General features: G+C 42.4%; 1 protein-coding gene, 2 long non-coding RNA genes and 1 other non-coding gene across 11 annotated transcripts in view; 2 read left to right on the forward strand and 2 right to left on the reverse strand.

Annotated features, from left to right (window-relative positions):
- Positions 1 to 740, reverse strand: part of LOC107274829 — a 3,933-nt gene extending 3,193 nt beyond the window's left edge. Inside the window, exons 1-2 of the transcript XR_003061925.1 lie at positions 208 to 740; positions 60 to 148 (exon numbers count right to left, since the gene is read on the reverse strand). This is a non-coding gene — a transcript (uncharacterized LOC107274829). The remainder of the gene's footprint in view (positions 1 to 59; positions 149 to 207) is intronic.
- The window catches only part of LOC107274830, a 19,583-nt gene extending 8,232 nt beyond the window's left edge, over positions 1 to 11,351 (forward strand). For all 5 annotated transcript variants that reach the window (XR_003061926.1, XR_003061927.1, XR_003061929.1 and 2 more), the window contains 5 exons: positions 734 to 2,951; positions 3,050 to 3,514; positions 3,602 to 3,821; positions 10,813 to 11,105; positions 11,170 to 11,351. This is a non-coding gene — a long non-coding RNA (uncharacterized LOC107274830). The remainder of the gene's footprint in view (positions 1 to 733; positions 2,952 to 3,049; positions 3,515 to 3,601; positions 3,822 to 10,812; positions 11,106 to 11,169) is intronic.
- Positions 6,663 to 11,403, reverse strand: part of LOC107274828 (angiogenic factor with G patch and FHA domains 1) — a 15,443-nt gene continuing 10,702 nt past the window's right edge. For 2 of the 4 annotated variants that reach the window (XM_025092088.1, XM_015754380.2), the window contains exon 8: positions 6,663 to 7,071. In XM_025092088.1, the coding sequence (XP_024947856.1) occupies positions 6,934 to 7,071 (138 nt within the window). In that variant the 3' untranslated portion in view covers positions 6,663 to 6,933. The remainder of the gene's footprint in view (positions 7,072 to 11,403) is intronic. The other 2 variants (XM_025092087.1, XM_015754381.2) reach the window with 1 other exon arrangement.
- Positions 7,008 to 10,137, forward strand: LOC107274831. The gene is made up of 4 exons (XR_001539548.2): positions 7,008 to 7,143; positions 7,214 to 7,334; positions 7,452 to 7,666; positions 7,810 to 10,137. It is a non-coding gene; the product is annotated as an uncharacterized LOC107274831 (long non-coding RNA).

An 11,403-nucleotide genomic window follows, 5' to 3' on the forward strand; every position in this document is an offset into this window, starting at 1 on the left:
CCCCCCCCCCATCACAAAATTGTCATGAATTCCAAAAATCATGTATTTTTAAAATTTACCTGATTCGCAAATAACAGTCAGCCTCTATTGACAATCAGTGACAACTGAACGGATCTACGTGTATGGTTCGTCATGCCTTTATCGTACCCTGAAAAAAAAGCCCACTAAAATCCAATGAACAATAACCAAAAAAAAGCAATAACGTACCTTGCAACGTAATCGATATCCCAACGAATAAATACGATTAATCATTATGTATTACATTCTAGATATTACGTATTTGCTTCTGCGAATATAGAGCTATCGCATGGTGGTACAAAATTAGTTCGTTGTGTGGATCATTGTTGTTATAATAACAATTATGTAACTAGCAAACGTTACGAGAAACCTAATCAGCAGTCTCGTGCCGAGTTTTCGCAATACGCCAACGACGCGGGACGTCTCGATGATCAAACAGTGAAGGTTTGTTGTGTCTCGTAGTCTGCTGACAAAGACACAGCTCGTTCACCGGCGCATTAAATATTTATTCACAACGGACGACGCGCGCGATTACAAGTCGATCGAATTCCTTATTCCACAGATACAGGTATAGAATTTTGTAGAAATAAATGGTGTCTGGCTACGCAGACCGACACAGTCACTGTAATATTTGCCGCGACTACTTTTATTGTGAAATACAATAGCAGCAACGAGCTCAGAGACACAACAATATATACGATGACGATGATTATAGCAAGGACAAGACGACGAGACGACCGGCAGTCCCCATGAATTCATCGAAATGACAGCGGCGGCCATCTTGGATATCTTAAGGTACAACAGTCCCGTTTGCGAGTAATACTTGAATCAAGTTGGCGTCGATATACATACAAATTTATATTGAAAATAAAGATCAGCCAGTCGATTTGACTTGATGTTTGCACGATAAACAATCCTTTTTCTTTTTATAAATAAAAATGAGGCTTAAAAATATATTTTGACTTGAATTACAAATATCGGGGTCCAATGTGTCGTTTGATTTCTTAAATTGAGCTTTAATCATTATTTCGAAACAGATGAGCACTGCAGTATTTCCCGCGGTTTTATTGCATAGCACGTGGCGGACTCAGAGCCCGATGGCCTTGTGCGTCTCGACGCCCGTCTGCCGCTGCTCGGAATGCCCGCAATAATTGCTTACCTATGCTATACGTGCATGCTTAATCAGAGGTGTATGAACTCGACGCATAAACAAGCGGGTATGTAACATCCTAGCACACGTATGTTAGAGTAATGGGTTCGTGTGTGGTTGAATTAAAATTTTTTTTTAAATTGCTAAATAATTAGATAGCAAGAGATAGATAGTAGTACCGCTACAAATAGCAACAGTGACAACAGTGATACTAAAAGTCCAATTAACAAAAACAATGACGTGTCAAAAAGTCGACAAGCCATCAGGCGAATTGCTTAATTTTGTAAAATTCAACGAATCACGAATGAAAAGTTGACTAATATTTAAAAAATTGCACTTCTCGACGTCCGCCATTTTATTGATTCAGCAATGGCGTCAAGGAGCTCGGACGGTATTCTTGTTTCTTTAATCCCCTCGTCAGACTTGCATAACCCAATTACAACGGCCGAGAATATAAACGTACGAAATACGGAGCTGCTAAGAGTATAAGAGAAAAAGAAAGATTCATCCTTGTCTGGAGATATTCTTGTCCTGACGTCGTAAGGACGTCGTCCGTCCAGTCTGGTTCGCTAATCGTTACTGGTCGATCAGGACGAGTCTCACACGCCAGACGAAACGCATTAACTTATTACGAGGATCGGTAGGACGAATTTCAGCTCGACGCAGTAGCCAAGAACGAAAGCAAGAAAGACAAGGAAAAAATAAATTAATGCAACATAAAGGCATACGTATCTTTAAGAGAGTATGAATATTGAGCAAAGAATATCGAAGCACGTCCTTTTATCATAGACAATTCCCTCGGGCTAAGAAAAGTGGTAAGCATATATATACATATATACACTACGTATAAAAGGCTTCGGGCGATAATTTCGAAAGTATATCGATATCCGAATATCGATTAAGAAACGATTAAAAATCTGATCGCTGTCTACCGGGTGTGATAACGTAACCCAAGAGGCGTCCATTGACGTACGCTATCCGCAGCCATGTTATATGTTGTAAAAAAACAGGAAGGACCACTTGGCCCAGATTAAATGGCAGTTTCGTTCAGTATAGCTTTAGGACCAATCTCGTCTAGTCGTGAGGGGTTTTATTAAATAACAGAGAACGTATAATTGGGCTATACATACTTCGCCATCTCGTTACCACATATGTATATATAACGTACGCATTTAACTACATATGTATATATATATATATGCATAGTAGCAGTAATACACGGACCACGTTATCCACTGTCTGCCAGCTTGTTACTTCATGCGTGCGTCCGCATTCCTAGCCTTCAATTACGAGCCGCGCATTCTTGTCTATTAGAATGTTGTTGGATGGACAAAGTTTGAAAATAGCGAATAATTCAGTGCGGATTCCAACAGGCGTGTTTACCCGGTGAAGCGAGTACCGAAGTGAGAAGAGATAATTGAAAGATTTTCCAGTTGGATCTAATCGAAGGATCCTTTGATGTATAATTTTGCCTTCTTTCCTATTTCAAAATTACCCGCCAACTCTCACTTGCTGTCTTTCTAGTTCGACGACTCCCCGCTAGATGCCACTCGTCGATAACGAGAACCACGTGACAACCGGTTCGTCGAACGGTGAACGCTGCTCTACGTATTTACACGTGTCTGTATGTACGTATATGAAATCATACGTGGTTCACTGATATGCTGATAAATTTGTGGCTCGCTTACTATCAGTGTTTATGTGGATGGGAGGACTACGGTGTGGATGATATTTCATGTTATTCGTGCATAGCGACGTAATCGACACGGAAGCAGAGCTAACGGTTAGTCAGTGACAAGGATGGAAATTGTGATAAGCATGAGGGTATTTACGTGTCGCCATTTTTTTTCATTCTTGGTTTACGTTCTTTATTTCTCATAGTCTGGTGGTTCGTTTGGTCTGTTTGTCGGACGCGGAGCGTCCTCGTTTAACCTGCGTACGAGAATTCACGGATTGGCGCCTTTGTGCCTCGCGGCCGGAAATTGGATACTAGAAATAATTAACCTCGTTATTTACGATCTTCGTATTTCAATTATGCATTTCCGGGCACGGAAATGAACCAGCGTCGATGGACTGGATAACAGAACGGATGGATGAATGCAAGTTAATTGTATTTATATAGATATACGTACATGGTAGGAGTGCTGCTTACGCAGCATCCACGAATACCATTTCTATCTGGAGCGCAACGTTAATTGATACGTGATCAATTGAAGTTCGATTGTCGATTGAATCGATCGGCTGTACCTTCTGGTTTAATTGGAGGACAAAAGTATATGATCGAGATGGACGTCCTGTGATGAGCGAACTCTACACTGCAATTATTGGGGTTAATTAGAAGTAGATGTAAGTACTAAATGTAATTTAGTAAATGAAATTAATTAACGTAAGAGGCTGAACGAAGGTGGTAAAATCTTTTTTCTTACCATTTAGATGAAAAGTACGTGACTCATTGGTCTTAACCATTTGACGGAAATTGTGGCTGGTTTGACTGTCTGAAGGTTAACCATAGAAATCGATGTGTTTGTCAGGCCCAAAGTAGAAACAGACGGATAGTCAGTCAGACAGACAATCAGTCAGTCAGACTGAGTGGGTGGCTGCTGTAAAAGTCTGAAAGGATGGACCAGCAAACTCCAATGAAGCAGGCAGATAGGTTAGGATATAAAAATAAAAGATTTTTGCCACAGTCTGAAAATGGAAAGAAATGAAATAAACTATTATCGAAAAGGCAGTAGGGAGGATAAAGAAAACACGGAGAAAAGTAGGAACAAAAAGTGAAGGATCAGTTGAGGCGCTGGTCCCATAAGGCCCCAACGTTCGGTTACATTATTTAGATATGTTTGTTCGTGAGAGCGACGAGGGAGGAAGTATGGGCCCAGAGAAATCTGCGGATCTAACGCGAGCCAACCCGGCGCTAACAAATGGGCCTCATTTGTCCTCTGTCAGCCATTTTTTGGGGGCCCCTTTATTAGGCGGACAGGCCCTGTCTGGCCTTGATGCACCTTGGCTGGACGGCACGCGGACTTATTATTGGTGGTCAACGAATGGTTAGGACCGGTGCATGGGTCCCTTTATTTTTCAATCCTGTTTAACAGTATGGGCCCTATGTTTTATTTATTGGGCCTTACAGTGACTTGAGGCTACGTTTTGCCATCATTTCATTGACAGTATTAAAGTCTGCTGATCTGAGGGGGAGAACTTTGAGAACTGATGGACCCCTTTGGTTATGACTAGGAAGTAGATTAGGTAGTAAGCTGATATTGAAATTGGGACCAATGATCAATTGGAACTTTGAAAATTTTCATCCCTTTTTCAAATCTGGATTCAACTCTGGAATTTGTGCACTCATACATATTGCATACTTACAAAAGAAACTTTTGTAACAAATACTACAAGTGGGTACCACTTATTCAATTTTTTTTTGTATCATATTCACTGGATCTTTCCTCAACAAGACTGTCAACATCACGCACGATCCTCCTTTCGTATACCAGGAAATCTTTCCAAGCAAACTCTTGTTGCTATGCAATTTGACTGGTTACACATGCATCTGCATGGTACCGTTCGATTCTCCTTCGATGCACTGTTTTTCATTTCTCTTTGCTGCAATTTTTTCCTCAATACGTTTCAAATTACAGAACGAGCGACAAGTTTGAATATTCATGATTAACCAGCTAAACACGTTAGACTATTCCGTAGTAACATAACGGAATGACGGACTCATAGTAACTTCTCCGCCATATATTAGAGACTTGAGAGTAAAAAAAAAAAGAACAAGCGGGTGAAATCGCCAAAAAATGTCACTGACTAATTCGCTGTTAGCCGTGATAAAAAGTCCATTTTATATCCAGGGTCGCCTAATACCGCCGTTCTGGCCCGGGCGAGACTGCTCGAACGTCTGGGTCCCATCTCGCGAACTTTATGGGCCTTATAAAAGTGATACCGTTCCGCGAGACACGAAATCGAGAGAGGCTATAAGGAGCGAGAGAATAAAAGAAACATAAGGGATGAGTCAGTCGAGACAGTCTAGAATCAAATGAAAGAATTTCTTTTTTAAACTGCTTTTTTACACAATTCGTTGTCCCTCTCTGTCCAACCTATAATTCCTATTGCCCGCGTCAACAGCCGCCATTTTTGCATCGACTAGAAAACCAACCAAAAAAATTACCAAAATACACCACCAGATGGCTACCAGCAGTACCCGCCATGACTTTACAGCATGAGTCTCTGCATTCGACAGCAGCACGGCATTCCTAGTGTATTTTATAACGTTTTAAATAAGCCGCCCGATGCTCCCGCGGTGCTGCGATAAACTCATTTCGGCGTCGGGACGCCTACCCGGCATTCCGTGCGGCAGGCAGAAATATAACTTCAACAAAATATCCGTTCGTCGCGCGACAATTTTTTTAAAATCCCGTCAAGGACCGTTGCGACGGTGCTGCCATCTCGCGGCGCGATACGTTGATACATAAGCGAAAGCTCAAGAATACCTGTGTCATTACAGCACATTCATAACCTCTACGTCATAAATTACAGTAATTTACAGCTCGATTAATAACCTCCGTAAATCCGAGCGGGATCGTTTCGACTCCCCGCCCCTCTTCAACCCCCCCGTCCCTCAAAAATCCTCTCACTTAACCCAACACTCCTTCAGATCCACCTACAATCCAACACTAACCTCACCCACGCATCACTCACCCGTAATCACGCATTACACGCACTCCTCTGCACCTGCGCAACACACTGTTCACATTTGTAATACGTATGCAGTGCATATCCGGCCAGAGGGCGCCACATACGTAACATTACTGAAATTCGTTGAGTGCCTAATTTATTTCTTTGCGTCCGAGACACTCGTACACTGTTTGTTCGACTACAAGCTACTACTGCTATGTTTTTAGTTCTTTGCAGACGCACTAATGCAAGCTCAGTCAGATTGAAAACGAAAGGCGAATTAGATGAGCACCATGAGACTACATGGGAAGTTTACCAAGCAATTTTTTTTATCTAGCTTCAAGTGACTGGTTCAAACTGATGGGACCCCGGGGAAAAATCTCGAAGACGATTTGAAGATTTTTTTCGGGAAATTCATGATAGCGCTCGATTGGCTGGGGATTGTTTAAAGCTTTTTCGACGTCCATAGACTCGTATCACAGGGACGCTCTCGAGTTTATTGTTAAGTACCGGAACGTGAGCAAGTACCGAATGTTTTGAGGTTGAGGTACTGCCTAGTTTTTATTACGGCTTACGATTTTCTCAGCGCTCTCGGAGAGGTCTTTGGCCTCTGGTTTTTAACTTTATAAATATCGTCTGGAGTCACGCCTAACGTAACCCACTACTGATTTTCACGGTTCTTCTTTCTCGGTGCCCGAGTACACCGGATACTAGGCATTCTTGAGGATTCGTGAGAGTCATTGCTTTTATAGTGGTTTTAATAGAGACTCTTTTTTCCCGCTTTTTCCTTATAAGCGAGTAACGTTATTATATACAAATATTTCAATGGATGAATACCCAGGAATGTATAATTTAATTGATTTACTTTTCTTCTCGTACATCAAATCCGAGATAGCAAGTAAACTCGGTGTATCCAAAATATGGGATATACACGGAACACGTGAATAAATGTAAATCGTCGAACGCTTAAGATATATAAATATACAAATAACACTATGATCTACGTCGTCAACAAGAACTAATAACGTTGACGAGCGTTCAGGTTTTTTTTTCTCTCTTTACGAGCTATTGGCTGTCAATGTTAACGCAACTCAATCTGGTATCTTTTCATAGCGTTGCTGTGTTTTCCGCCAGACAGCTTGTCTCCTTTCTGTGCTGGGATCCACTTCGACGGTAGTGGTCTCGGAAGCGCCAAAGCCAACCTTATTGTGATTGGCTCTCAGCGGTACCTGAAACAGAAATGAACCAATCAGATTTAAAAAAAAATACGTTAACTCGACAACGCAAGTATGAGTTACTTTGTAAGTCGATAAAAAAAAAGAAAAATTTGTTTTAAAATTATAAGTAAAATTAATAAGTATATAATCGTAGGAAGACAAGACAAAGGGATTTTGAAAAAAAAAAATGTAATGCCACCTCCTCGGGGTATCTATGCAAATCCTCTTCTTGGGAGCCAGACGCGATAAGTGTCTACGCCGTATGCTGGTAAAAGGTAGGGCAATCAAAGTTTCGCGTATGTATCTCTGACTGTCTGGCCAGGTCCGTCGGGGTTCCTCGAGTTCCTTTTAAAGCCAGGGTAGATCGCAGATTAACCGCAGAATTTATGTAGTTATCGCAACCACTTGAACAAAGTCTACCCCGAGAGCAAAGCCAAGCTTGGTTATGATTTGGTCAAAAGTTTTCACCAAGTGGCACGAACAAAAGCCAAACCCGCAGACGATCTGGCGTTTCACTCAGCCACCCGTCATAAATTAAACCATGCTTATATAAGCCAGCAGAGAAAATACAAGGGAGAACATCTTAATAAGCATGTCATACCCTCAAGTAAGATTTAAATCAGTCTATTCACATAATAAGTATTTAATATATATATATATATATATTGTATCCACTGTGTCAAGGATACATAACCTATAGACCCGACTAAAAAGAAATCTCTTTGTGAAAAGACATATTTTATTGACCAGGTAGACAGCGCGCACGGATTATCCTTAGCATTTGCAAACGACGGTTAATACCCGCCAAGTACAGCAGCGCCGCCATGCGGCGAGGAACGAAACTAGATTTGAATCGCTCCAGCAAATCCTTTGGTCGCATGGACAGGTATGAACAATGCCACATCCAGCCAGTCGAGATTCAGAGGTAATCCCAGACACAGACGGTGAACTTTTGCCTTGACTCAGGGATGAGAGGAAATCCATTCTCTCTTTGTCTTATCACTAAAAGCTCCGAAAGCGCTTGAACTTTTCGGTCGCGCCGACGTCGCCGCCATTACAGCCGCTCGATGTATATCCTTCTCTCCGTATTTAGGCCAAGTGTCTACCCGGCTGCTGCCGTGTATACATATACAAATGAGAATCCGCCGTCATCACAGAAACTCCGGACACTTGACTTACTTTGCTGAAAAAGGCAGACAGCCCTGAAAGTTTCCTATTCCGCCATCTTGACTCGAGAGCTTACTGTAAATTCCGCCAGGTTCGTTAAAGGGCGCTTCGCTCGTATTGTTCGAATACATGAAAATCACAACGCTCGGCTCTTTGACCGTCAATTCTTACGTGACTCGGTCGCGTCAGCCTTTAACGAACTAACGAATAAACCTTCGTTCTCGTCATTTTTATCTATTAAAATGATTTGAGAATCGGATCGTGACGTTGCAAGATGCCCAAGCGTCCAGACCGCATAACGATCTTTTTATTGACAAGTATACGACAAGTTAAGGAGTCAACGCCCACGAGTTTCAAGCTTTCGTAATGGTGATGCATCTGTCTGACTGTCTAGACCACTTAATGCCGTTGTCTATGTCTCCCGTAGCCTTTCTCGAGCCACAGAAAAATACGAAGGCTGGAGAATAACGCGCGAACGTCTGTTCCCCTGGAAAAAAACCGATTGCGCAACGCGTGCTAACCTACAAACCAAACAATAGAAAGAGTTGGACAAGCAAGTGTTTAAATAAACAACTGCATCATAGAGTAACGAAATAAAATCACTAATAGAGATAAGATCGACCATCAGTTATAATAGAAAAAAACAATAAAACTCTAATAAAAATCCGAGCGCTGCTATTCCAATGAAAATTCATAAAGACAATTTTCAACCAGCCCAGATCCCATCGATAGCCGATAGACTAACTAATAACAAACTGCACAAGAGAACGACGACTTCCAATGGACACGAGATATAATAAACGACGCTTCCAGCCGGTACGGGATTGTCTGGCCAATGATCGTTTTCGGGTATTCTGATTCCCTCGTCCCTCAACACCTCCGGTTACCTTCTCCTCCCACTCGGGGTCTGCCGGTTTAAAGTGACGAGGGTAGAAAATAGGCAAATAGGCCAGAACGACTAGACGGCCAGGCGGTGGCAATGCACTGCGATTACCGATTAGCTACGGAGACACAGGACTACGCTTACACGTACTACAAAGCGTGCGTATCTTTCGTACACGTATAACGTATTACGTATCACAGCCGTGCACGACGCAATATTATTAGCGCTCGTTGACGAAGTAGCGACGGTTTGAATTCGCAGTATGAAAGACGGATGACGCCACGATGAATTGGCATTTCTGTATAATTAATAAAACGCCCGCATCAAAAATTAAGACAACATACGTGAGCACGGATAAATTAATTTTTAGGTTAGACTTCAAATGATACGTCGTACAGGCGAAATGTCCTCTTGGTTTGGATTTCACCCTCTGGGAAATTATAATTTAATAAACTGTACATAAGTATAGTCGATATATATATATATAGGTATACACAGGTATAGGCATCGAGAGTCTGCCGCAGACAAACATATTGAGAATTCATAGGAATTCCTTCCCATTGTGGAGTGGGTGTCCCAGACGGGTTGTGCCAGTTTGAAAGTTTGTCCCGGTTTGGTACGTCCGACGCCGACGGGACTGCGGATTCGTTTGGAGAGACACGCAGAGACACACAGCGGGACAAACGCGCAACGTGTCGGCATTGACAGGTTGAATATGGCGGGACGTAGCAGCGACGCCCATTGGCTTAAAATAAAAAGTTTTAATCGCGCTCGATGTGAAAAGGGGCCAACTGTTTCATAGATCGAAAAAATTTTGAAAATTCGAGAAAAAAATTTACTCTCTTTTTTTTTCATAACTACTAGCCTTCACCATCCAATATTTTTTTTCTACTTATGAATAACGACCAATCACTTCGCCGACGTTCAGTGCACATGCACCTGCATCGTTATTAACGCGCGCGCGATTCCCGTGTGTTTGCACAGCATTAATTAATGTTTGGTCGTCTAGACTCACTCTCTCTCACTCTCTCTCTCTCTCTCCTCTCTCACTCTCTCTCCTCTCTCTCCCCCCCCTCTCTCTCTCTCACTCACTCTCTCTCTCTCTCTCTCCGGACTCTCTAGACTATACTAGATAGAACGAGTTGCAGACTGCAGCAAAGCGACTCGCGCTTCTCGACGACGGGCAGGTCGTCTGCATCACTTTTGTCTATATAATATATACTCACGTATATATATATATAAACATCTGGCTATAGGTATACCAGCACTATGAGATACGATAGGTAGGATACACAGATTCACATACATGGTTGTATGATAATCCTGTGATGGATGTCCCTGGCTAGTCGGTAACCCCGTGTGGATGCCTCGTGTGGGTGTTTACCCAGACGGAAGCCGTCTGGCGGCGATAGGGCGAGCGAGCGAGGCTGCGGTCGGCCACCTTCGTTAAACTTCGTAAAGATACGGAAAATACGCGTGGAACGCGTGTCCGTTGCTTCTGCGAGACGCGAAGGTGCGTTGTACGTTAATAATACACGTATAAACGTCACGACTGTGCCCGGGTGCTCGGGTTAAGTCAGGATGTCATTATATATTTTCTGCATGACGACCGTGACTTTGGGTACTGAGAAGATCAAAGCGGATAAGGTTAATTGGTAAAATTGTATGAAAAAAAAAAAACAACATTTTTAATACTGTTCCAGGGAGAAATGTTTCACAATTGTTGTTACGGTACGATCCTACAGGTGCGATAAAATTTTTTTTTTTCCCTATGACGAGCAATAACCAACGCAATTAAACACGTGGAGACCAAGAGAAATCGCTCGGGTGGAACTGCGAGGTAACAGCGTCGTGAAGGGGGAAGAAAAAAAAAAAGTTAAATAATAGCAGGCTAGACCAGACTCAGACAGTGCGAACCAGACCGGATATGGATTTCTCGATGAATATCCTCCTGAAGCCAGCTCGAGGAACAAAACCAGATGGATAAAAAATGGTGGTGAGTAAAAAATAAAAAAATTTTGTCGTACAACACAACCTATCATCAGTTAATATTTTTGCAGTTATCTCAACGAGGTCATCGATATCGCCGAGACGCGGATGGCGTTAATTACTTGAAGATTGTCAATAACAATTATTGAAGCCAAAGATTCATGGTGCCATTGAGCTTCGAGGGGGAGGGGGTTATAAAGTCTCGAGGGAGACGTTTGGATTGTATTATGAAAAACTGCCAAAAAAAATTTTAATTTCTGATGGCTTTTTTCATGGACCCCCCCCCCCCCCCCCCCCCCCCCCAA

The sequence above is a fragment of the Cephus cinctus genome, unplaced genomic scaffold (assembly GCF_000341935.2).
Source record: "Cephus cinctus unplaced genomic scaffold, Ccin1 Ccin1_scaffold0114, whole genome shotgun sequence".
NCBI lineage: Eukaryota > Metazoa > Arthropoda > Insecta > Hymenoptera > Cephidae > Cephus > Cephus cinctus.